At 33.7% G+C, this 26,616-nt stretch overlaps 12 protein-coding genes across 12 annotated transcripts; 7 read left to right on the top strand and 5 right to left on the bottom strand. All coding sequences in view use genetic code 12, as the record gives it.

Moving 5' to 3' along the window:
- On the bottom strand, positions 1–343 carry J8A68_003174 (uncharacterized protein; the record flags this gene model as incomplete). Its single annotated transcript, XM_049407001.1, has 1 exon — positions 1–343. A coding segment is annotated over one exon (343 nt), but the record flags the coding sequence as incomplete, so codon positions are not given.
- A 1,654-nt stretch (positions 344–1,997) lies between these two features.
- Positions 1,998–2,468, top strand: J8A68_003173 (uncharacterized protein; the record flags this gene model as incomplete). The annotated part of the gene is made up of 1 exon (XM_049407000.1): positions 1,998–2,468. One exon carries the CDS (start codon positions 1,998–2,000, stop codon positions 2,466–2,468), a length of 471 nt encoding a protein of 156 aa, XP_049263573.1.
- Positions 2,469–2,588: 120 nt separating this feature from the next.
- J8A68_003172 (ribulose-phosphate 3-epimerase) lies at positions 2,589–3,284 on the bottom strand (the record flags this gene model as incomplete). Its single annotated transcript, XM_049406999.1, has 1 exon — positions 2,589–3,284. The coding sequence occupies one exon, from the start codon at positions 3,282–3,284 to the stop codon at positions 2,589–2,591; it is 696 nt and encodes a 231-aa protein (XP_049263572.1).
- Positions 3,285–3,748: 464 nt separating this feature from the next.
- On the top strand, positions 3,749–4,315 carry J8A68_003171 (uncharacterized protein; the record flags this gene model as incomplete). The annotated part of the gene is made up of 1 exon (XM_049406998.1): positions 3,749–4,315. The coding sequence occupies one exon, from the start codon at positions 3,749–3,751 to the stop codon at positions 4,313–4,315; it is 567 nt and encodes a 188-aa protein (XP_049263571.1).
- Positions 4,316–4,373: 58 nt separating this feature from the next.
- On the bottom strand, positions 4,374–6,123 carry J8A68_003170 (tRNA-specific adenosine deaminase; the record flags this gene model as incomplete). The annotated part of the gene is made up of 2 exons (XM_049406997.1): positions 4,374–5,501; positions 5,680–6,123. The coding sequence occupies 2 exons, from the start codon at positions 6,121–6,123 to the stop codon at positions 4,374–4,376; spliced, it is 1,572 nt and encodes a 523-aa protein (XP_049263570.1).
- Positions 6,124–6,574: 451 nt separating this feature from the next.
- On the top strand, positions 6,575–9,661 carry J8A68_003169 (uncharacterized protein; the record flags this gene model as incomplete). Its single annotated transcript, XM_049406996.1, has 1 exon — positions 6,575–9,661. The coding sequence occupies one exon, from the start codon at positions 6,575–6,577 to the stop codon at positions 9,659–9,661; it is 3,087 nt and encodes a 1,028-aa protein (XP_049263569.1).
- A 383-nt stretch (positions 9,662–10,044) lies between these two features.
- J8A68_003168 (threonylcarbamoyladenylate synthase) lies at positions 10,045–11,193 on the top strand (the record flags this gene model as incomplete). The annotated part of the gene is made up of 1 exon (XM_049406995.1): positions 10,045–11,193. The coding sequence occupies one exon, from the start codon at positions 10,045–10,047 to the stop codon at positions 11,191–11,193; it is 1,149 nt and encodes a 382-aa protein (XP_049263568.1).
- Positions 11,194–13,005: 1,812 nt separating this feature from the next.
- PMR1 (Ca(2+)/Mn(2+)-transporting P-type ATPase) lies at positions 13,006–15,777 on the top strand (the record flags this gene model as incomplete). Its single annotated transcript, XM_049406994.1, has 1 exon — positions 13,006–15,777. One exon carries the CDS (start codon positions 13,006–13,008, stop codon positions 15,775–15,777), a length of 2,772 nt encoding a protein of 923 aa, XP_049263567.1.
- A 1,239-nt stretch (positions 15,778–17,016) lies between these two features.
- J8A68_003166 (uncharacterized protein) lies at positions 17,017–17,925 on the top strand (the record flags this gene model as incomplete). The annotated part of the gene is made up of 1 exon (XM_049406993.1): positions 17,017–17,925. One exon carries the CDS (start codon positions 17,017–17,019, stop codon positions 17,923–17,925), a length of 909 nt encoding a protein of 302 aa, XP_049263566.1.
- An 86-nt stretch (positions 17,926–18,011) lies between these two features.
- J8A68_003165 (ubiquinone biosynthesis protein) lies at positions 18,012–18,806 on the bottom strand (the record flags this gene model as incomplete). Its single annotated transcript, XM_049406992.1, has 1 exon — positions 18,012–18,806. The coding sequence occupies one exon, from the start codon at positions 18,804–18,806 to the stop codon at positions 18,012–18,014; it is 795 nt and encodes a 264-aa protein (XP_049263565.1).
- Positions 18,807–19,977: 1,171 nt separating this feature from the next.
- On the bottom strand, positions 19,978–21,375 carry J8A68_003164 (uncharacterized protein; the record flags this gene model as incomplete). Its single annotated transcript, XM_049406990.1, has 1 exon — positions 19,978–21,375. The coding sequence occupies one exon, from the start codon at positions 21,373–21,375 to the stop codon at positions 19,978–19,980; it is 1,398 nt and encodes a 465-aa protein (XP_049263564.1).
- A 3,453-nt stretch (positions 21,376–24,828) lies between these two features.
- Positions 24,829–25,872, top strand: DFI1 (Dfi1p; the record flags this gene model as incomplete). Its single annotated transcript, XM_049406989.1, has 1 exon — positions 24,829–25,872. The coding sequence occupies one exon, from the start codon at positions 24,829–24,831 to the stop codon at positions 25,870–25,872; it is 1,044 nt and encodes a 347-aa protein (XP_049263563.1).
- Positions 25,873–26,616: the final 744 nt, after the last annotated feature.

Below are 26,616 nucleotides of genomic sequence, written 5' to 3'. Positions count from 1 at the left end.
AGAGGTTCAAATCATGATCTTTTGGATAACTCACGTAAATTTCATAAGGATCAATGGTGGCTTCAAATCCATATTCTTCAAACTTCTGTTGAGTCCATTCAACAAGTCCATAATTGGTACCAGCCAAATGAGGTTCCGCTGTATATTTCTCGGACCAATTGCCTGCTAAATTGGTTTCAAGGGCATTAAGAACAATTACTTTTGGATCAAGTTCTTGGTTGACGGTGAAACTAACTTTGCTTATTTGATAAACAAGACCCAATGCTAAGAAAACAGAGAACCATCTTATCAATTGAGGTTTCTTGCTCCTCTGAAGGAATCTAGGGACCTTTTCAGTACCCATATTTGAAGTTTGATTGTACTTATTGGTAAACTAATTAAAGAGAGAAAAGGGGGGTTTAATGAATTTTGAGATTTCATGAAAAAAGAATCAGGGGTAATTTAAATGAATCTTCTAAAGTTGCTGTGACGTGGCTTTCCCGTGTATTTTTTTCTTTCCCACCCTTTACAGGTTGCAATGTTGCAATGTCGATTCGGAAACACGCTTTTTTGGTGCCGTATGATCGAACCACATTGTATGAAATATTATACAATAATTGATACTGTAACTTAAATGCATAACAAGCAGTTAACTGCATTGAATAACATTTGGGCGGCTGGTTTAAGATTGATTTATAACTTGAGAATATTAAAGTAAAAAGAAGAGATAAAAGAGAAAGTTATGCGAAAAGCAAAGACTTCATTGTTTCTCGTCATGAAGCAGGACTTCGGCATTGATACTTTTGAGTTATGGACTAGAATTTGCTAGTGATTATCGGAGTATTGCCTTATCTTATAAGGAGCATAGCTTGCTTTTGAGTCCTACCTAGTTTGTCTAATAATTTGAGGAGGCAATCTATTCCTCTACTAGAGAATGTAACTTGTCTTCATTAAATAACATTTCTATATTGGGTGCTTAGTTGCTAATTCAAGAGACGAATCCTATAGTAATGGTGTTCTAAGATCAACCTCATAGCTTTATTCCAAAATCAACTAAAATTCTGAATTTTGTTAAATTAATTGAAATCTGATTTTTTTTCTACAAATTGGCTGCGAAAATTTTTAAAACTAAAATATTCTCAAGCTGGAAAACACATTCTTGTACAACAAAATAAGTAGAATGAACACAACTTACAAGAATACTAGGAATTTATAGGTATTCATAACATACAAGAACAACTATCCGTGATATTAAAAACAAAACTGGTTATTAATTGAGATTCAAACTTCTCAACTATTTGCTTTGAGTTACAGGAAAATACAATAAATGTGTTTATAGCATTAGCTACTACCCTATCTATTCCGGTTCTGTAGATACAACAGGTGTGAGTGACTGACGTATATCGTAAGAGAGAATAAAGACTTGGTTTGTGAATTATTCAAATGACCGAGAACATCTGATATGAGATTTTCTAGTTCGACCATTCTATAGACAAAAATGTCTTGATAAAGCAAAATCCATCTTGGAGATCATCACCCAGATCATCCTTTCTCAACAACACAATTCTTTGCAATGATAATGATCCAGTTATCTGGAAAATAGGTCCTGGAGAAATGTCGGATTTGGTATTTTTGAGACATTATTCGTAAAAGTAATGATTTACGAACAAAATACGAGAATTTATGACAAATTCACGTGAAAATCATGTGAAAGTCATGCGAATGTCACGTGAAATGACCTGAGATAAAGACCCCGAAAAAAAAAATTGAAAAAAAACTCCTGGTAGCTTAGTTGGTTTAAAGCGCGAGACTGTAATTAGTACCTCAAATTTGTAATCTTGAGATCGGGTGTTCGACTCACCCCCGGGAGAATTTCTTTTTTTTGCACTCTAATCTCAAAGGAGACATTTTTTTTGCGCGATGAGATTACCCAAAGATTTCTGTGATAATTATTTGAACTATATCATCCACTTGATATTTTTATTCTTCAAACATTAATACTATTATATAACTTAAAGATGGCCGGAAAGAATGCTATAAACAAACCAAAGATCAAGATGCTGGCACATTCCCATGCCAAAGCATTAGGAGCAAAGAGAGCTGCTCGTGCTCGTAAGAATCCAGCTACCAGATCTTCTACATCCAGATATGCTGACAAGGCCACTACTGCACCAAGACCATCTGAATCAAATGCTTTGGCTTTATATACAGGCGAAACTCCAGCTCCAACTAATATTATGATTAAGAATACTTTATCTAAAAAGAGAGCCAAGAAGATTACCAGGAATCAAAAATATTTTGCCAATAATATCAAGAATAAGAGTGACGATGTTTCTATGGAAATTGAGAATGAAGTTGCAGAAGAAGTTGAATCAAAATTAGAACAAACCAAGAAAGCATTATGGAGTGTTATTGAAAATCACGCTAAGGGTGGATACCAAATACCTACAGATGCTGAAGGAACTACTTTGGGAATTCAAGCGTTTTAAGGATTTATTTTTTGAATGGGATGCATGTGTGTATATTAGGTTTATAAATAATAAGTTTTTACATTTAATAAATTTTCTATAAGATAAATGAGAAAGTTATCAAACTCCTAGAGAAGCCTTTCAAGCGGATGCTCTAGCTTCAATTTCCCTGGAGACGGTTTCTTTTAAAATTTCGACAACTTCCTTTGGATCTTGAGCAGCAAAGACAGAAGTACCAGCAACAATAACATTAGCACCGGCTTTTGCTGCAGGTTCGATGGTATCTTTACCTAAACCGCCATCTACTTGAACATCCAAGTTTGGATACTTTACTCTCAATTTTTCAACCTTTTCCATCATATCAGGCATGAATTTTTGACCACCAAATCCTGGTTCAACAGTCATAACTAATACCATATCCAAATCATCTGCATATGGATAAACTTCTTCAATTGGAGTTCCTGGTTTAACCGCCATTGCAGCTTTCAATCCATGTTGTTTAATCAAATTAATGACTTTAGCTGGATCTTTAGTAGCTTCAAAATGGAAAGTATACAGATCACCACCAGCTTTTGCAATATCAGCAATCCATTGTTCTGGTTCAGAGACCATCATATGACAATCGAATACAATTGGTTTTGCATCGTCACGTGGGAAAACTTTTCTTAAACTACTAATGACTGGAGATCCAAATGAAATGTTTGGAACAAAATGTCCATCCATAACATCAATATGCAACCATTCAACACCTCCAGTGTTGACAACTTTTTTACAATTGCAACCTAAATTGGCAAAATCAGCAGCTAAGATTGAAGGAGATATAATTGGTCTGACCATGATAAGTTTTGTTTTTTAGTTTTGTTTGATGATGATGATAAGGAACGGATAAAAGTTAAACCAGTTGAAATTTAATCAGTGCGAATTTAAAACACATCGTTTTTTCCAGTGATTATTAAGATTTGTATTGTTAGATCCAATTGTAAGGAATTACTTAGTAGTTGAGTGATGCTTAGGGCAAACAATTTTTTGTACTATTCTTATAGATTATTAGGTCATTTAAATAAAGGATTTCCTCCCATTAGATTTTTAAAAGAATCTAATCTTAACTTATTGTAAAATTCTGTATCTAATAATTTTTCAAGGCATTCTATATATTTCTAACGTGTTTTTTGTGTGGCAGAGTCGATATTTTTTTTGCCGATCAACAAATTGAATCGTACCGAATTTGTTCTTTTAATCGTTCAGTCCATAGCCACTTTTATCCATCCTTTTTAATTACCCCCTTGCATATATAAATCATAATGACAGATAGTCCAGCACCACCAGTGATTGAAGGAGCTTCTCTTTCAGAACAAATATTAGAATCGGCTAGAAGAAACAATACCGAGTTATTATTATCAATCAAATCTGAACTCAATAATGATCATGAAAAATTAGCAGAATTAATCAATAATACTCGAGAAGTAATAACAGATAATTCACCATTGCATTTAGCTTGTCATTTAGGTAACTGGGAATTTATAGACATTGTCTTGGATATAGAAGGTGTTGAAATTGATCCTCAAAATAGAGAAGGTGAAACACCTTTACATTTAGCAGTTAAATATACAAACAATGATGAACCTGAACATGGATACTTTGTGATTGATAATCTCTTGGATGCTGGATCTGATCCAAGAATTAAAGATAAACATAATCTTAAGCCTAAGGATTATGTTTCTAAAGAACACGAAAAATTACACGAGTTATTGGAAAGTTCGGAATATGCTATATCAATGGAACCAACAGAAGCGGAACAATTGGAACAATTCCAAGAGGAACAAAATAATGATGAAGAGGAATCAGGATCTGCTTCTGATTCAGATTAGAATATAAGACTTCTATAGATTTTATGTCCTTCTTCCAATATACAAATTAGAAACCATTTTATAAAATTTCAAAATTATCACTACCACTTGAAACCCAATTACTTAGGGTCTCCTTTCCAATGGTTTTAAGACTTTCTCGTTTCTTATTAGAGCTCTTTAATTCATTATAATCTTTGCACTCTAGAGACTTCAATTCCTTTAATTTTCCCACAAGACTGCGCTTACAGATGATACTTTCACCACCGGCTCTAGGCGGCTTATTCTTAACAAAAGATCCATTTTTAACGCCGTTATTTAGAACTTGAACCATCTTAGTGGGAAGAACACATAGTAGCGAAAGTGGAGCCGGTACCATATTCTGCCCGGCGTTGGGTTTATGATATTCGTATTCATCCGAATCGTATTCAATTAATTTTAAATGATGTGCCCCAGGCAATTTGAATCTAGAAATAAAGCATCTTTGAAAATCCTCAGAATGCATCCCTTTGACTACGATATAATCAAGATAAATCTCTTCCTTGAATAAACTTGATGTCACTGCATTTGTAATACCAATAAGCTGTCTTAAACAAAGTTTATCAGAACAAGATTTAGAGAGGGTAATTAAACTATCTGATCTTCCTGGTTTTGTACGAACTATGCCTAATTTATCAAAATTACTTCTTCCTCTATGTACATCTTGTTTTTGGATCTTCTTAGGAGGTTCCTTGGGTACATCTTCCCAAGGTTTATTATCTTCCAAAGTAGAAGATAAATACTGCATTGATCCATCTCCACATGGCGGCTCCGATATAAATAATGCAAGCTTGATACCAGGCTTAAGCTTGAAATAATCTCCCTCACTCTCAAGAAGTATACTAGATTTATCCGATGGGTTACTTCGAAGTTTAGTACATTCATCTAATAAATACCAATTAAATAACCTTAACGATAGTATTTCTGCGTGCATGTCATGAACCATTAGACCATGTGAGTATGTTCGTGTTTTGTCTGGTAGTGCTTTCACGCCTGTTGATAATGTGATTGGAATAATCTCCTCTTCAACTAAGGCAACAACTGAAGCTAATACTGTCCATTCCTTAATTCCATTGGATCGAGTAACTGGCTTCCCAGATTTTAGGTTTAGTCTGTTGAACTCTTCAATAACGCATTTTGCTATATTGTTTCCCAACTCATTGCCCATGATCTATAGGAGACAGAAGACTACAGTAAAAAAATTTCACTTCATACAAAAATCTCAAAAGTGCGATAACCATTGATTAATAAAATCTAAACCTATAAAAATACACAAACCCTCACACACACAAATAATCTTTAAAAGTCATTGGCTAAACTTCTTGTATCTAATGTCTCTTTTTTCTAACCATTGCCCCAATCAATCCAATACCAATAGCCAATGCACCACCTACTATACCTATCCCAATCAATCCATCAGTAGTTATCTTATCTTCAATATTACTTAACAATGATTTTGCTTGTAAATTATCAGGTTCAAATTCTAATAAAGCTTCAACATAACGTTTTGCATTCGTATAATCACCCACTTTAAAAGAACCCAAACTTAAATAATACAATACTTCTCTTCTCATACTTTCTTCAGACTTATAAAGTTCTACTAAGATTGCAATCCCATCCTTCTGTTGTCTTAAGTGGTTGGATTTGATTAGCCCCCATGCATAGTTGAATTTGGTTTGGGCTGATGGATTTGGTTCTTCTGATTGTAATTGATTTCTAAGAATTATTAATTGTTCTGGTGATAACGGTTGTTTCAATTCTTCTAATGCTGGATATGTAGACTTTTCAAACATTGCTTTAGTATTGTAGTGTTAATAAGTGTTACTGTTTTTGATGAAAAGGAAAGTAAAGTGGCAATTGATGATTTTTTTGAGTCTTAAGAAATCTGGAGATCTTCTTTTCTTGGGTTGCTAATGCAACACTTGGTAGCCAACCATACACTCCTTAATTAGTTACCCATATATTTCCAAGCTTAGAATTTCTTGCTTTCACTTTCCACTCTTACATACTCTCCATAGAATTGAACAACGATGGGAAGCACCTATTAAGCTTTCTAAGAATGAAAAGGCTCTGTTCCTCTCTCTATGACTCAATTTATGTCGCATATCTGTTTTGGCGACATATGTCGCAAATTGGGTGATCTCTCAAGAGATCCCAAAAATCAAACCATGAAATGAAAAACAACACTCCCTTCTTCTTCTTCTTCATCTTGTTCAATTGTACAAATTTGATAGTATTTACAAAATGTCTGACTTATTGATTGGACTTATAGTCAACCAAACTAGTCCAGAAAATAATATTAGAAAATCAGCAGAAATTGAATTTAACCAAATCGTTCAACAAGACCCATCACAAGCAGCACGCGTCATTCTTGAACTGGCATTCAATGAAGAATATCCTCTTGATATTAGACAAGCATGTTTATTACATTTAAAGCGATTAGTCCCAAAGTATTGGTCGTTAGGATTTGAATCATTTATTGGCCCACCAATTGATCAAGAATTAAAACAAATAATTCGTACCAAATTACTTGAATTAGCAACCACATCAGCTCAATCAAAATTGAGAAGTGGTAGTGCTTATGCTATTGTTCAGATTGCTTCAGCTGATTATCCCGACGAATGGCCAGAGTTGTTAAACCAGTTATATCAGGCAACCACCAGTTTTGATAATGAGTATGCATTGATTGGTGGATTAAATGTTTTAACTGATTTATTTGATGATTTGATTACTGAAGAACAATTTTGGGAAGGGGGGATTGCAAATGAAATTACCAATCATATTAATAATATATTATCCCGTGACTTGAGTGCGGATGTCAAAGCGCAGGCAATTAAGTTATATTCAAGCGTTGTTGCCATTTTGAGAAGTCCAGAAGCATTTAATAGTCCAGAACGAAAACAATTTGTTATCAATCATGTTGGAAATTTCCTCCAAATCTTTATAAAGTTATTGGAAACTTCTTATCAAAAGTCTACAACTGAGTCGTTTGTTCTGTTGACTGAATTGAACTTAAGAACATTAGTGTATACTATTATAAGCACTTTGGTTGGTGATTTCCATAAAAAGATTCCTCAAGATGTTAAAGCAAGAATATTGAAATTAGCATTAGATGATTTCCATTATATTTCTAACGTATTCAAAGAATTAATGGTTGAAGAAAATAAAAACATTCAAGTATCTGAAACTTCATATCAATCCCCAGCTTCCATAATAATGAATAATGTTATTGGCGAATTAATCCAAACTATTTCATGTACCCAACTTGACATTGCTATAAGAGATGTAGTCCCATCCCAACAGTTCATAACAGATTTAATCCAGACTACTTTATTGACAAAGCAAACCATTGAAGAATATGAAGCAGATATAAATACTTATGTAAGTGATATAACTGGATTATCTACCGTTTCAAGAGCCAGAGATTATGTTTATGAGCTTCTTGGGGAATTAAATGATAGTGATTCCTCAGAGGTATTTGCATATATTACCAATGATCTTCATTCTGATAAAGATTGGAGAGTCTTGGAAGCAAAATTATTCATTTTGGAAAGTATGTTTGCAAATGATGATGTTGAACTACAATCTAATATTTCAACTTTGGGATTATTGAATACATTTACAAAATTTATTACATATGACCAACCATTAATCACCTCAAGATGTTTTATTTTGCTTTCGAAATTCTTTGAAAAATTCAGTGACATGAAACAGTATGCATCCAAAGCATTTCTGGAAATGATATCATTTTCATCTCAAGTTATTAATAGAAATGAAGAAGCAATGGAATTTATCAAGATTTCTACGTTAGTAAGTTGTACATATTATAAACATGTTGTTGACTTTTCCACAGACTTAGAAAATCCAAAAGAAATACAAATATCAATTTTTAGATTAGCAGCTTCATTAATTGAAGATTGTGAAGAAGATGGATTACCAGCATTACTTGAAGCAATCACAGATGCAATCACAATCGATCCAGCAAATGCTACCGGAGTTCAAGTTGCCGAAGGTACTAATGTTGTTGATATTATATTGAAGATTTCCTTTAAAGATCCAGCCAATGTTCAATTGATAGTAGATGCATCGGATTGTTTAACTTCATTATTGGCGAATATTTCCATTCAAGATTATTTGATTGGTTGTGAAAAATCCTTACCATTTATATTTGATATTATGAAACGTGAAATAAGTCAAGGACAAGTTGAATATTCTCCTGAATTATACTTAGCCATGGAATTATTAAATATCATTATTGAATCTGTTCCTCCAACGGAAGATGGATTACCTTCACAAATATTCTACTATGCATTCCCCGTTTTAAAGAATGTATTATTATCATCATTCGATAATCAAATTCTACAAAGTGGAGGTGAGGTTTTCAATCATATTATTCAAAAAGCATCAAAATTATTCCTTGAATATCAAGATCCAGAAACAAGGGAATCAGGGATTGATTGTATGATGTCTATTGTGTATAAATTCTTATCACCGGAATTGTCTGATAGTGCTGCCAATAATTGTGGATCCATTGTATTGTCATTAATTGATAAATATCAATCATATCTTTCTTCAGAATTCTTAACCCAAATATTAGAAGCTACAGTAAAGAGATTAGTTGTCGCCAAGGAATCCATAACGATTGAAAATTTAATTATGGTATTTTGTAAATTGGTCTTAAATTCCCCAGAAGAAATGATTAATTTCTTAAGTAATAACATCAATCTTGAAACTCCACAGGGTACCAAAAATGGATTGGAAATTATTTTACCAATTTGGTTTGAATCATATGAAGTAACTAGAGGATATGAACACATCAAACAAAATTCAATTGCATTGGGTAAGATTTTTACATTGGGAGATTCAAGAGTTGAGAATCTTATTGTTAATGGAGAAATAATCCCATATGATGGAGATTTAATCATTACTAGATCAATGGCAAAATCAATGCCTGATAAATATACTCAAATTCCTGCCTCATTAAAAATCTTGAAATTATTATGTGGAGAATTAGAATTTCAATGTCAACAACCAAATGCTGAAGATTATTTACCTGAAAATATTGCCAATGAAGATGGGGATGATGAAGGTTGGGAAGATATGGAAGATATTGGAGTTCCTAATTTTGAAAAATTGAAATCTTATGTCGAATCTGATGGAGAAGATGATGGTGGAGAACATGAAGATCAAAAAGGGGATGAAGGATTAAAGAATTTATTAGTTCAATTCTTCAAAGAATGTACTGGTAAAGATTTGGGTCATTTTAGAAAGTATTATGAGCATTTATCTGATCATGAAAAAAAGATAATTACCGAGTGTTTAGTATTTTAAAACCCTTGTATATATATGTAGTTTCTTTAAATGAAATAAATGCTGAAACCTAGATTGTAGAAGGATCTCGGGGCAAGACCAGAACTTTGAATTTTGGATGTAGATCTGTACAATCTATTGAGAGTGCCAGTACAATATTAGATAGCTGATAAGTTGAAGTTTGGATGTAATTTACGAGGTTAATATTTTTTAGTATGATGATTTCTTTTTCTCACCCGAAAAAAAAATATTAAAAAATTTGTGATGAGTCTTTTGAAAGCAAGAAAACTTGAATCATCGACTATAATCTGTTCAACATTTTAGAAAGCATGCGATAAATGAAACATATTACTAAACTACTAACAATATTGAAACATCAACAGCAATACAGGAATTATACACAAATGTCGTCATTTACTACTAGAATATTAAACGTTAGACCAGAATCTATCGCATTCAATTCAGATAATAATCTACCCATAATATCTGATCAAGAAACCAAAGATAATTTAGATATTGCAGCTAATGAACTAACAACAACTAATAATGCAATCGGATTCCCCACAGAGACAGTTTATGGATTAGCTGGATCGGCCCTTAGTGATGAATCAGTGAGATCTATTTATAGAGCCAAGAATAGACCAGCAGACAATCCATTAATTGTTCATATATCATCCATTGATCAATTGAAAAGAAAACTATTACCATCAGATTATGAAATACCAGAAATTTATAAACCATTAATTGAAAAATTCTGGCCAGGACCTTTGACTATATTATTACCAATCCATCCAAATTCACCAATATCTTCATTAGTCACTGCAAATCAAGATACATTTGCTGTAAGAATGCCTAGTCATCCCGTAGCGAGAGCATTGATTGCCATTAGTGATACCCCAATTGCAGCTCCTTCTGCAAATGCATCAACTAGACCTAGTCCTACGTTGGCCCAACATGTATATAATGATTTACAAGGGAGGATCCCTTTAATTTTGGATGGGGGTGCGTGTGATGTTGGAGTTGAAAGTAGTGTCGTGGATGGATTGGTTGATCCTCCAATGTTATTGCGACCAGGTGGGGTTTCAGTTGAAGAAATTAAACAATTTGGAGGTGAGAAATGGAAAAATATCGTATTGGCCAAAAAGACAGCTGGGAAATTAGAAGCTGTTAGAACTCCAGGGATGAAGTATAGACATTATTCACCAAATGCAAAAGTAGTATTATTTACTAATTGTAAAGATGGAATTAATGAAATTGATCAATATTTAAAGAAGAATGATATTGGTCCACAAAATAAGAAAATAGCATTATTGAAATCGAGACATTTTGCTAGTCAACCACAAATAGAGATTGAGAGAGATTTGGGTAGTTCAGGAAGTGATATATCACGAAATTTGTTTAGATTGTTAAGAGAAGTGGATGAGTTGAATGTTGATTTGATTTTAGTTGAAGGGATAGATGAATCAGATGAAGGATTGGCAGTGATGAACAGATTGAGTAAAGCAGCATTAGAAATTGTTGATGGGAATGTCACCAACGGTGTAATTGCCTGATAATTTACAACAAAAGATGGTGGAAAAATTGCCAACCTCTAGAATAGAATGAAATTATAGATAGGACTTTTAATATAAATTGTATTTATAGAAATATAACACGTAAATATGATTACGAATTCAATTTGAGTGGTTGTGAGTCTCTTAGTCGTCTTCTTATGAGCCCACCTAACAGCTTCCAATATTTACAGTTGGAGCAAGGCGAATTTGCCATTTTCTGACTTTAGAAGCATATGGAACGACTTGGTTTCTCTTGGCAAATTAGAACACATAAACAAGTGGGAATTGGCATGACCGTAAAGTGGGGAACAGAGCTCCTCGCTGTCTCCTTAGAGGAAGAAGAAGCAAGCAATTTCAAAGCCATCTACCCTGGCTGAAGTTGGTTGCAAAAAAAGAAACTCGCAGAGAACTCGCCTACAATACTGGAGGAAATAAACAAGCACTTAAAGAACCAAAAGGTTAGCGAAATTTACTCTCAGGCGGAACAACTATAGGTTGAAGTAATCCACTCCCCCTGTAGGTTGTAAAATAATCAGATATAAACAGTAAAGAGGTAACAAGGAAGAAGCATTGTGCAGAGTTTCATAAAAATTAGTGCCGTTGACAAACTCGGCTTTAAGGTCAGGGGAATCGAATGAGCGGCACATTGAAGCATATGCCACAAAACTAAACAACTGTCGCGTGATCCAATTAAAACCTAAAGTTTGAACAATTGGGTTTATCTACGACAGTTAGCTTTGTGACGTTACATTCTAATGACGAATAATCAACGGGTGATTTATACCATTAGACCCCTAAAGAGTTACCTCACGTGGATGCTAAGTATAAGAAACCAATAGTAAAAAAATTATTGACTCAGCCTCCTTCTTAATTTTGAGACACAAGAGGAAGAAGTTATCTTTGTTTAGCTGACAAGAAGACATTATAATATGTATGATCTATTCCCTATGTACAACAATCTCTTACTACAATTGGAGCATCAGATGATAGAAATCGATAGAATTAGGGCTAGACGAATCTTATAGAATATGATAATTAGCTAAAAAGAAAAACGATAAGACATGATGATAACTCCTTCTCCTTCTAGTAGCTGATTTATCTGATTGTCAGTTTGTACCTTCAGAACTAAGCGCTTTTAAAAAGATAATAAGACAATGAAGAGGAGATTGATTTTTTGGTTTTAATTTTCTCGTAAAACACGTCAAACAAAAGTTCTTCAACTTTTAATTTTTTTTTGGCTTTCGCTTCTTCTTTTTCTAGATCACCTTTTATCCCCCCCCTCCTCCTGCTGCTAATCTCCCTTTAGAAAGATAAGCAAATTTATCACAAATCAAACAACTACAACCACCTCCTACCCTCCTACTAGTCCCACTTCATATTCAAGAAGAACAAGAGAGAGAGAGAGACAAATCAAACTTATTTAGACTCCAAAGAAGATAGATTGTTTAAATTTCCATTGTATTTTTCATTCCTGTGTTGTAAAAAAAGAAAAAGAAGTCTCATTACACGTTGTTCACACCTTTTTTTTTTTCTTTCTAACAAATTTCAAACTATCAATTTTCTTCATATAACCTCAACTTCAACCCACCTTCCTTTCATCAATAGATAGACAGAGAGAGATTGTGTGTGTGTTCTTGCGTGTGTATCATAAGAGAAGCAAGAGAGATAGATATAGAATACATCATTTGCACAAATATTATACAAAAGCAAAAAGACAGTAGATTATTTCATTCATTTTTTTAATCAAGAATTTTCACTTCAAAATCGTTTGTTCACTTCACCCAGAAATACAGCATCAGCATTATATAAAAGATGACTGATAATCCGTACGAACTAAGACCAATTCAAGCACCATCCAGAACAAGCACACCATCGATTAAGTTTTCACAGAAATCAATCGAAGACACAGCATCTGAATTACAAACCAACCTTATCCATGGGTTATGTAACAGTCAAGACATCTTGAATAGAAGATCCATACATGGTGTCAATGAATTAGCAGGTGAAGAAGCAGAAAGTTTGCTAATGAAATTTATATCTTCCTTTTATTCAGATCCATTGATTTTATTATTGATAGGTTCTGCTATAGTAAGTTTTTGGATGGGTAATAAAGATGATGCCATTTCAATCACATTAGCAATTACAATTGTTGTAACAGTCGGGTTTGTTCAAGAATATAGATCTGAAAAATCTTTAGAAGCATTAAATAAATTAGTACCAGCAGAGGCTAAATTAACTAGAAATGGAAATACATCAACAGTATTAGCATCTACTTTAGTTCCTGGAGATTTAGTTCATTTTTCACAAGGTGATAGAATACCCGCCGATGTTAGATTAACCGAAGCAGTATATTTGACTATTGATGAAAGTAATTTAACAGGAGAAAATAAACCAGTTAAAAAGAATGTTCAATCACTTGTATTAAATGGATCAGATGCCCCCACTGTGACTGAAAGAAGTTCAATTGCTCATATGGGTACATTAGTCAGAGATGGACATGGTAGTGGGATTGTTATCGCAACTGGACCAAGTACCGTGTTTGGTAGTGTATTTGCTATGATGTCAGAAATTGAAAAACCAAAGACTCCATTACAACAAGCTATGGATAAATTAGGTAAAGATTTATCCATTTTCAGTTTTATTGTTATTGGTATCATTTGTTTAATTGGGATTTTCCAAGGAAGAGCTTGGTTAGATATGTTCCAAATTTCAGTTTCATTAGCCGTTGCTGCCATTCCAGAAGGTTTACCTATTATTGTCACTGTAACTTTAGCTCTTGGGGTTTTGAGAATGGCCCGTCAAAAAGCTATTGTTAGAAGATTACCAAGTGTCGAAACTTTAGGTTCCGTTAATGTCATTTGTTCTGATAAAACCGGAACTTTAACTCAAAATCATATGACCGTCACTAAAATATGGGCAACTGATTTTAAAGGAAGTTTCAATAGTCCGTTTTTATTTGTGGAAAGACTTGATGATAATACTTTACATCACCAATTGACCGGAAATATCCGTAAGACTTTAGATTGTGCCAATATCTGTAATAATGCCAGATATTCTACTGAAAATGAAAGATATGTTGGAAATCCAAGTGATATTGCTCTTGTTGAATGTTTACCCCATTTCGGATTAGAAGATACCAGAGGTACCAAGGAAAGACTTTATGAATTACCATTCTCATCCAATAGAAAATATATGGCTGTTTGTGTTCATAGTGGTGATTCTGAAAAAGCAGAAACTATAGCAAAAGGTGCAACTGAAAAGATTTTAAAACTTTCCAATAGATATTATGATGAGCATGAAAATATTAGACCTTTGACCAAAGAAATTGAAGATATTATTCATGAAAAATCACGTACGTTAGCTAGTGATGGTCTTAGAGTATTGGGATTCGCTAAATCCAGTAAGAAATTTATCAATGAAAAAGATGAACATAATGAACCTTCAGATTTAATTTTCTGTGGTTTGATCGGTATGAAAGATCCACCAAGACCAAATGTTGGAAAATCAATTGCTATGTTAATGAAAGGTGGAGTTCATGTTATTATGATTACTGGTGATTCCCCATCTACCGCAATGAATATTGCCAGACAAATCGGGATGCCAATTATTGGAGACCATTCTGTCATGACTGGTGATCAGATTGATACTTTAAGTGAAGCTGCTTTGGCTGATGCCATTCATGATGTTTCTGTTTTCGCCAGAACCACTCCAGAACATAAAGTTGCCATCGTTAAAGCTCTTCAAAGAAGAGGTGATATTGTTGCAATGACTGGGGATGGTGTTAATGACGCGCCAGCATTAAAGCTTGCTGATATCGGTATTGCTATGGGTAAGAATGGTACTGATGTTGCCAAAGAAGCAGCTGATATGGTTTTGACTGATGATGATTTCTCCACTATTTTAAGTGCAATTGAAGAAGGAAAAGGTATTTTTAATAATATTCAAAATTTCATTACTTTTCAATTATCAACTTCTATTGCGGCATTGACTTTAATTGCATTGTCTACATTCTTTGGATTACCTAATCCATTAAATGCTATGCAAATTTTATGGATTAATATATTGATGGATGGACCACCAGCTCAATCTTTAGGTGTTGAGCCTGTTGATCATGAAGTTATGAATAAACCACCAAGAAAACGTAACGATAAGATCTTAACCAAACAACTCATTCATCGTGTCTTACAATCAGCAGCCATGATTATTATTGGGACATTATATATTTTCATCAAAGAAATGACGGATAATGAAATTACCGCCAGAGATACCACCATGACATTCACCTGTTTTGTATTCTTTGACATGTTTAATGCATTATCATGTCGTCATTATTCAAAATCAATATTTGAAATGGGAATCAAGAATCAAATGTTTAATTTTGCCGTTGCTGGTTCAATAATTGGACAATTATGTGCAATTTATGTTCCATTTTTCCAAAGCATTTTCCAAACTGAAGCATTGTATTTTATTGATCTTGTACATTTATTAATTTTAACCAGTTCGGTCTTTGCTTGTGATGAAATTAGAAAGTATTTACTTAGAAGAAGAACAATGTATAATAGCACCTATAATTATGGAGTGTGAGATTGATTGATTTGGTTGATGACAACGATGATGATGATGACAAAAATATTTTAAGGTTTTCTTATATAGATTTATATAATAAAACGAAGTTAATAGATAGAATAAATAAGAAATTGGACATTTATAAATACCAGTGTAAGCTTGTTATCATGCAAGATGCAGAATTTCTTGTGACCATTATGTCACGCCCGACCACAAAGACTAACAGTTTTCCCAACAATATCCAATATCCTATGTCCTACTTAGAAATTCTCTGACACAAGTTACATCTTCCCTGCGACAATAAAGCAGACTTGTTGAGAAGGTCATTGGCTAACGATTTAATGGTCAATGGGCTTTCGGTTGACATTCATTCTGTCCCCAATTTGAAAATCAAGCATATGGAAGGGTGCAAAACTGTTAATACTGTAGTTTTAAGTAGGCGCGAGGACGCGGCAGAAACAGCCAGTCAAGCTCAGCTGATTCATAAGATTAGCTTTTGATGAGTTCCAAGAGCGTTCAGAGTTTGCGCGAAATGCTCAGATGGAAAGTTCTTGATTCTATGCCTCTGGTTTCTATTCTAAATCAGGGACTATCATCTTCTTTTACAAAACTCCTCATTACTTGGTGCATGCTCCCCCCCCCCCCCCCCCCACACGCTGGCGTGTCCACTTCCACCCCCCTATATGGATGAAAGTTATGCATACTGTGGACTTTTAGGTCCGTCGGTCCCCCGCTCTCCGTGGGTTGGCTGGAGAAGCCGGTTTAGGGGCTTAAGGTAATCTTAGTTCTACCGGGGTATGCTCTAGATTGTTTCTTCTAGTCTTCCCTTCCTCCCTCCCCTCCAACATGTCAAAAACCTTAAACTTAAAATTGTTATCTAAAAAATATTTCAACAGTCAATCAATTGTCGATGGGATCTATCGGGAATCCGAGTCAAATATTGATTCTCAGGAGTTACCCTAGTTGATCTTTTAGTGTCTCAGTATATGACTCAGTTGGATAATCCCGATTGCTTAGTAATCGACGAACAACTGAACAAAAGAAAACCGGAAAAGATCCGCGGAATTTCTTTTCCTAACAATGGCGTGACTGTTAGGTTAGATTTTCGTAATTATAAAACTTCACATTATCCCATTCACACGACTTCATCATTTATGTTGTTTGTCCATCATTATCAACTATAAATAGACAACACAAGTCTTATTAAGTAGAGTAACTAAGTATCAAGACTTTAAGGGGAGAGGAGCACAATCAAATATGGTATTCAAATTCAATATAGACAATGTTCTTAATCAATATATTCCACCAAATAGATTAGATAGATTACCAAAACCAATAGGTAGATTTCTTGGTGCTCATTCTCCAAAACCAGCTCCAGATTATTTGATCTGGTTAGAAATCCTAGTAAGTTCATTCTGTGGGATACTAGTACTAGAAGCAGTATTCATGAGTGAACATACCGCTTTTAGTTCCCTTGATCCGCCCGTTATCATTGCCAGTTATGGTGCTGCCGCGGTGCTCGTATTTCTGGTGCTGTATTCTCCATTAGCACAACCAAGAAATGTGATATGTGGACAATTTGTCAGTTCTTTGATTGGGATCAGTATCCAGAAACTCTTTTGGTTAACTCAAACTGGAAGAGATCATTATTATTTATCAGCAGCCTTACTGGTTGCTGTTGCAAATACAGTACAAACGATTCTTAATGTTGCCCATCCACCTAGTGGTGCGCTGGCGTTACTCCCACTGATTGATGATAGTGTTAGAAACCTTGGTTGGCATTATTTATATATCCAACTAGTATCTTGTATTTTGATTTTAGGGGTTGCATTAATATTTGGGAATATATTTAGAAGTTATCCAATTTATTGGTGGACTCCAGGTCATGTAGGTAAGAAGAAACCGGCACCACTGCCTACTAAACCTGAAGCTGATGACGAGGGGGAGGAGAGTAGTAGTGATATGGGTCGTGTTGTGACTAATAATATCTCCATATTTGATGATAAAGCTGACGTGAATACGATTAGAGGGTTGAAAAGAATTACAATCACCGTTGATGATATTATGGTGCCTGAAGAAATGGATTTGGATGAAACGGATATAAACTGGATAGAGGAATTACAAGTGAAGTTGAGAAGAATAGAGCAATATAGCGGTCATGTGTAAGAGTAGCATATTCTAGCTTTTTATTTTATTTTGGTGTATATACAGTATTTATAGAATTGCTAAAATAGATTACATTTTTAACTGAACTACCTTTTTAAGATCTCTTCAGCAGAGACTGGCCCTTTGAAATCTGGTTCTTCTAATTTATCAAATAAAGTTTTGGCAACCTGTTCCGTTGACATAACTGGCCTTACCAATTCTGCTGCAAATTTCTTCCCTAATACAGTTTCTTTGGTGGCAATTCCAAGTTTTAAAGCTCGTAAAAATACATCTCTAGTAGTTAATGCACCTTCATGAGTTTCATCATACATTATCCCCGGTCTCATAAATATCCCCCTAAGTCCTTCTTTACAACTCAATTCAAATTCAGCTTCCCTTTTGGTTGACAAATAACCTGATGGTACTAATGGTGGACACAGATCTGCCGAAATATATACAAAGTTTCTTGGAGGGTCTGGTTTCTCTTGAACAAACTTGTCGGCCAATAATACCGCGGCATCTCTTTGAATGGCTTCATAAGTACTATTTCCATCCTTTTTCATTGGATTAGCTCCATTGATTGAATTTGCTAAATGTTGAATATCATTTAAGAAATTAAAATTGGTATTCATAGTTTTCTTATAAGATTGATTCTCAAATAAGATCCCAATTGAATATACAATTGTATTAAAATCTTTTAATTTATTTACATAAGAATCCAGATTAAAAATATCGGCCCTTTCCCATTCAACTTTTTTAATCCAAGGTTGATGAATTATATTTTGAGGGGGATCTCCAGTTCTTGAAAATGATGTTACATTATATCCTCTAAGTACTCCTATTTCACAAATCTTATGACCGACGAATCCGTTTCCTCCAAATACTGCAATTGATTTCAGCATTGTCTTAATCTAAATTGGTAGTGATTTATGACGTGTAACTGGAAAAAAGGGAGTCACTTTAGTACGGGATCTGAGATGATTCCATTTTTTTCGTTTGGGGTTCAGTTTCAGGGGTGAAAGAGCGGAGTGAGAATTTACAAAGTGGAATGATTGCGAAAAATTTTAATTTAAAGTTTCTCTTCCATCATGCAATAATGTTCATCTGATGTATAGATGAATCAGTTTTAGTTCCAATGAATATAGTCATTTGATTGATTCACGTCTTATGACGATATTTTTCAGCCAAAGATTAAACAGAAACCTGGGCCCCTTTTATAAGAAGTGCATCAATCATAAAGAGGCCTTTGGTTCCACTATAATATAGCTTCAATCTATAAGTACCACACGGGTCTGGAATCAGAAAATCCCTGAAAGATTGAATATATGATATTTCCAGATGTTCTTACTACAAGCATGAAGAGCTACAACAGATTGGAATACCGGTGTCATCCATTCTAGAACAAAACGAAAGTTTCTATATCTAGATTGCGTTGGCCTTTAGTCTTCGTTATCTTCTACACATCATAGCTTCCATGCAAAACGAGCTTGGGGAAAAGATATGATTTCTTCAATGGGGAGCCATGATCTGTCTCCCTGGTGGCTGGAACGAAAACGTCCGGCTAAGTCATTGTTTCATATAAATTCTTCCACCAGGTTACTGTAACTCTCATCCACTCATCCAAAATAAACGCATAGGTCCCACAACAGATCACCTCTCTTATCAGGATTATAAATCAGTAGTTTTGTTGCAATGGAAGCCACGTTTACCTTGCATATATCCGCTATTCCTATGCCTGAGACTTGTGGCTAGTTACATGTATCATATTTTTTACAGGTAGAAATTTAGTTGCAGTTTTTATGTATAATTTGCCACAACCCTCTTGGTTTTGTTACGCTGCAGCTTGCATTAACACCGAGCTTTTGAGAATGTCGTTTGAATTGAGAAGTGAGACTGGATAGACACAGAGGGATTAATTTATTATTGAGATGTTCAGTTCTAATCGAAGTTGATATCTCATGGAAAGAGTTGATCCACGTTTATCTACAACATTTATCTACAGGTCAAATTAATCAGTCAAAATATTAATGGAAACTTTATTTAATAAACTAATACTAATATACAAAAGGACATTTATTGTCCAAACTTCTTCTTAAACATAACGAATTCTTCATCTTCAACTTCTTCTAAAGAAGGATGCATATGTAATTTAGCCAATGATGCATCCTCTTTAGCAGTTCTGGATAAGGTGGTATCACCTCTAGAAACAATAGAATCCGCATCAGATGTTTCCTTAGTTACAACTGGAACAGATTTAATATTATCTAAGGTCTTATTTCTTTTCAATTGTTCAGGTTTTGGTGCAACTTTTGGTTTTGGGTTTTGTTTCATGGGAGTTACTTTAATTGTATCTTCATCTTTCTTTAGGTTTTTTTGTTGTTGTTTTATTTCTTCGTTTGGTCTAGAATCTCTACGTGGATATACTGGACCTAAATTAAATCCAAAGAAATGCTTAAGGAAATCTTGTTGTTGTTTAATAAAATCGTCATATTCTTGTTGTCTTTCCCTTTCCAGTTGGACAAATCTTTCTTGACGTTTCTTTGCTTCAATTTCAGCTTTCTTTTTAGCTTCTAATTCAGCTTGTCTTTGAGCTTCTAATTCAGCCTTTTTCTTGGCGGCTAATTCAGCTTGTTTTTTGGCTTCTGCTTCAAATCTTCTTTTAGCTTCTAACTCGGCTTGTCTTCTGGCTTCCAATGCAGCTTGTCTTCTGGCTTCTAATTCTGCTTGTCTCTTGGCTTCTTCGACTTCTTCGGCTTGCCTCTTAGCTTCTTCAACTTGTCTCTTAGCTTCTAACTCTGCTTCTCTTCTAGCTTGCTCAGCCTCTTTTCTATCTTCTTCAGCTTCTGTTACAGCTTCCAACTCAGCCCTCCTATGGGCTTCCTCAGCTTGTTCGTTAACTTCAGAAGCCAATTGGCTACCATTAACCTCAGGGCTATGCACACCTTCATCTTCAACATAAGCATCCTCTTCCTCAAAATCAGATTCATCAGCATGATATCTATCATGACTAGCCTCACCTTGTTGAACTGGAAGACGATCATGACCATTAAACAAACAATTCAAAATGTCTTCTAAATTCAGATGAACATAATGAATTCTTTTTGGGATATTTAAACATAAGATATTTCTTTGTCTATACCATTGCCAATTAATATTTTCAATATCAATATAATTAATATTAAATTGAAAAGTTTGTTTAAAATTATCTTGTTCAGATTGAATTATGATATTAACTAATGGAGGAGTTGATGATTTTACAACTTTAACTTCATAATTATTATAATTACCATATGGCTTCTGAATTTGGATTTGGAATTCATCTTCTGTTTCTAATTTCTTAATAATTCTTGGTTTTGAATTGACTCTTGGTTGTTGATAATATTGTTGTTGATGTAATAAATTGAATAATGAATCTAAGTCATATTGACTAGATGGAGCACCAGTATTATAATATTGATTAAATGGAAACATTTTATTATTAGCTTAGTTTGTATTTATGAGATTGCTGTTAATTGGTTATTGTGAATATAGAATTGTAAGTAAAAAGAAAGAAAGGGAAAGTAAAAACTTAAGGAGAAGTGAAATATTTATAGACTTTTTTAAGGAGTGAGAGTCATACTTAGTAGGAGTAGATGACCCTGAGTTATAAAATGTGGAGAGATTATTTTTTATTTTTTCGAATGTTCCAGAAGAAAATATCACTTTGTGTAACAATATATTATTTTTTTATCTTGTTAAGAGAACCTTCTCGAAAGAGATTCTTGCACGTACAAAGTAGTCACCATCGAACTATGTTAACCAAAATTCTAATCTACCAACTGTCACAAACACAACGCCCCCCTCAATATCCATTATTGGAAACCTTGTATTATTAAATATAGGTACCAGTTTTCCTGCCAAGCATATTATCCCCGATACAGATCCCATTGCGATTTCAATTTCTCTAGCCAGCTTTGACCAGCAAGTTAGTTCAATTATTACTTTCATCTCTGATCAGCCAGTAATATTCTACCTTGTACACTATTGGAGAGTGGTTTTCTAGCAAAACAAATACAATTTGCGAGAGTAAATCCTGGGTCCTAATTCGAAATACACAGTTGAAAACTAGCTAAGTTAAAGCAAAAAAAGTTGCACTGAAATTATTTCCAACCGTCGGATAAATATGGTATCTTCACTTTCTAATCTCGTCTCGATGTATCTAGAGCTCAGACAATTGTAAAATCGCTCTTTCGGTTAATATATGTATCAAAACCATTCTTTTTCTTTATGTAACCCATATGTTATACTAGCCACTTCCAGAAGTTTCAAATACACCCAGACTCTACTCAGAATCAAGCAGGTTGTATATTCCTCTGACGTCGTTATTCTCCCCTGCTTGTATGCCTTACCTGTCAACCCCATTTGGTTATTTTATTTAGACAAGACATGTAGATAACAACGTGTGTGAAAATCCATCAGCACTGTGGCAGTAATCTGTTATTTAGAGAAACGAACCAAGTCAAATATGTATGATAAAGAGTATTTCGTGAGCTGCAATATTCCTGGCGGTGGAAATATAAATCTGTAAAAAAATATTTTTAAATAAATTAGATCTTGCATAAAAAATAATCTTTTGCAACAATTTTTATTTGACATTCACTCAAGTAGTACTAAATTGTTATTGTAGTTCAGAGACAAAGTAATAAAATGGAGAGATGGCATGGTGGGTTGGTTTGTTTTAAGATTTGTAAAATTTATTTCGGGGAGTACCGTCTTCATTCTTCAATAATTTGGAGAGGGATTTCGACCCCATCTCAAGAATGGGCGAATGGGCCTGTGCGGAAATAGAAGTTAGACGAGCGATACCAAAAAGGACTCAGTATTCATGAACAAAGTAACCAGGGAATATATACTAGTACACAGAATGGCAGCAAGATTTTCGGACAGAAAGATCCAAAAAGTTGACATCTTCTAGTATAAATGGAGTCATATAGTGGTTGAAAATATTGAAGTTAACACTTGCCATAGCACGTTGTTGTTATTTCCAAAGGTTCAAAATGATCCTGGATCTGTGTTCATACTATGAACTATCAAACATCTAATCTTCGTGCAGCTCAAACATTTTAAGAGTCCAAGTAACGGCACTCTAGAAGAGTTTCTTTCTTTATTAATCTTAGAATTGTCTTTTAATATTGAGAGATAAGTTGGAAAGAACCCTTTGTTTAATCGTGTTCCAAGCGCTAAATCTTAGACGCACGCGCATTTTGGCTATCAGAAGACTTAACAGATAAACAATTAATCCCTTTATCAAACGCTACTACTAATAATAGATTGAAACTTTTGTTTACTTGTTGAAGCAATCAAATTGACATTGGAGAGAAAGTAAAAAGCAGTATTCATAGAAGGGAGCCATAGGTTGATGATTAAAGAAGATATTGATGCCTTTCCAATGAATCAGACTTCCAATTTCTATGTTATTTTGTTTGGACCTACTTGCTAGAACTTAAGCTCACATTCACTAGTTATACTGAAGTAAAGATTGCGTATTATCTTCAGACACAATCCGTCATGCAAATCTTTCCATTCTGTTGTTTTTCTTAAATCTAGAAATGTTTTGTGATAGATGTCTGATCTCAATAGATTCTTACCGATGCTCTACAATTTCTTACAAGAACGGGTTTATAAGGGTATATAACCGAGGTTGAATTGACTGTGAGAATAAAAAAAGATGCTTAATTCTTGCCAAGGCGGTTATGCTTTGGTTACAATACAGATGGAGCAATATAATGTTGAGGCGACCAATTTATTGTTTTAGACATCTCATGAATAATGGAAGAAGAACAATTTACAAGCGAACAACCGATTTTCTGATTGTTACTTTAAGTGGCATAAAACAATTAACAACCCGAAAGGGGGTCGGAAGGAGATGAGTTTGATTCTGTGTTCTGAAAATCTGGTACAAACACATTTTTCTTAGATTAATTTTTGATCTAGAACTAAAAAGGATAACTTTGTGTAACAATTTGTCTTTTTCAGGTTGTAATAACCGATTCTTGTCCAAGGAACGGTTAAAATAAGACCCTTTCAAGAGTTATAGTCTGAATCTCTGCAACATATTTCGAATCAATAAAACAACGTGATTCCAGTATAGTCGTATTTTGCAGTATTAAATTCAGGTGATGATGATTAATGGATGGAGGGTCTCAAATTCTTATATACAGTACGTTTATTTACATACCAAAAACACATCCAAACTTACATACAAAAAGATTTTTCTAAGACACTGCCTCGTTAATGAGCATTTCCATTTTGGGATAACTTTATTTAAGCTGCAAAAACGTGATTCGCAGCCTTCGCATAAATTAATTAATATATTTACTTATTTATTGCCGATTTGTAAGATCACCTCATAGATATTATCATTTATACATTTTGTAATACCTATGACATCAGTATTACAACTTAAAAATTATTATCATTAATTAAGAAAAAATTGACGTTTCTAAAAATAAATTTGAATCTTTAGATTTTATTAAAAATACGTAACTTAGGACAATATGCAGTACATCATTTTTTTTTTAAATAAAAAATTTTAACAAAATAAAAAAAATAAACAATGAAAATTAAACAACCACATTTTATTTTACGGTTAGTCAATAAAAAATCATTCAACTCACATTTAATAAAAACTAAACTGATCTTTTTTTTTATTAAGTTCTTCTTTTTTACACCTTACAAGAATATATAACTATTTAGTCATCCATATATATATTAATATATATATATTATACAAGTTATTTACTAGTCATCAACATCCAACAGTAACCTCTCCTTACATTACACACCCCATTCCACTCCTTTTTAATTTTCATATATTATTAAAAACATAGATTTAATCAACAACAACAAACTTATATAAAGTCAACACACACACACACAGCCAACATGGATAAACAAACTACTAGGAGAGCTCCAGTTACAACCAATATAAGGGTTGTACTATTCACAATATTAATAACATCTATAACCATTATAATGTTAATCAAATTAGCTCCATTCTCAGGATGTCATCACAATCATCATAACCATCATGGTCATCATCACAACAAAGATAAGCTTCATACACCACATCTTCCTGTAGTTAATGCTACTGGTAGTGGTAGTACTACAGTTTCGAATAGTCAAAGAATCATTGTTATTGATGATAATGATGATTTAGAAGATGCTATTGCCGGATTATCTTCTATTGGTTCACTTTCTTATAAATCCATTTTAACTACTCATATTATCAAACGTGCCGATGGTGATAATACTTCAACTCCAGCCACCCCATCAGTAACAAGTGAATCAACCCCCATCTCATCTACTGAATCTTCAACCCAACCAACCACATCTGAACAAACTACCACATCTAGTGAAACCACAACCACTTCCCATTCAGAAACCACCACATCTTCAACAACTTCTTCAGAACATACTACTACCACTTCTTCGGAACGCACTACAACAACCCTGTCAACAACTTCTTCTGAAGCTGAAGAAACTACTGAATCTGAAACTTCTGAACCCGAAGAAACCTCAACAACTTCAACTACTTCATCAACTACATCTTCTCAAACAACTACTTCAGTTTCAAGAGTAGTTACTACCATGAGTTCAGTTGATAATGGAAGAACTGTTATTATTACTCAAACTTCCACTATTACAAACCCAACTCCTACTTCATCTAGTAATGAAGATAATAATAATAATAGTAGTGGATTATCACAAACTAATAGAATTGTTGTTGGGGTTGTTGTTGGTGTTGGTGGTTCTATTTTGATTGGTATTATCGGAGTTTTATTTTATTTAAGAAAGAGAAATAGTCGTGATTATGAAAATGGTGGTTGGACTTTCTGGAGAAAGAATGAAAAAGTTGGTAGTGATGAATTCTTTAATGGTGAATTAGGTGTTAGAGATAGAAATATTAATCAAGGGTCAAACTTTTAGATTAATCAGACTGTTATGGTTTTATTCATTCTTGTTTTAGTATCATTGTCGTTACGATACTTCGCAACAAGTTATAATAATAATAATAATAAAATAAGATACTTTTTACTTGGTTGCCTTTTAATATTGTGAATTAGTGGTTTTTGTTTGCTTTTTACATTTTTATATTTTTTTGATTTTGATTGACAAGTTTTATTTCAACCACACCTTTCAATAGCAGGTTGTTACATACATTATTATTATTTTTATTAATTAATGATGAGGTTTATATTGTATCACCAGTTTTTTTAATAAGTGTGTGTGATAATCAAATCCTTTTCTTTTAGTTTTTAGTTAGAGTTCTTTTTCTTTTTATTAAATATATTTATGTTTAATTTTAATTTTAATTAATTTAAATAATAGCTTCTTCTCTTCTTCCAATGGGCTTCTGAGAGAGGAAGAGATAATTGAAATAGCATTAGTGTCTACAATAGATTTTTTTTAGATTCTAAGGTCAATTCTTAAAGGCCAAAACTGAATCAAATGAATTGCTTTCTTTTAACAGTATGAGAAGAAATGTACCAGGATTGAAGCATCGTCCCTAGAGAAATACACGATAGACGATCTTATTAGATCGTGTTAAGCTATAGGTTGGTACAATGAATCTGTATGTAGATTTGGTTGCAAAAGTAAAGATCTGAAGAGAAGATCTAGAATCGCCAAATAGATCCAACACCAAAAAAAAACGCGTCTTTTTTCATCTCT

This window comes from Hemisphaericaspora subhashii, assembly GCF_019202705.1.
Source record: "Hemisphaericaspora subhashii strain CBS 10753 chromosome Unknown scaffold47, whole genome shotgun sequence".
Taxonomy (NCBI): domain Eukaryota; kingdom Fungi; phylum Ascomycota; class Pichiomycetes; order Serinales; family Debaryomycetaceae; genus Hemisphaericaspora; species Hemisphaericaspora subhashii.
This window is presented reverse-complemented; position numbering and strand designations above follow the sequence as displayed.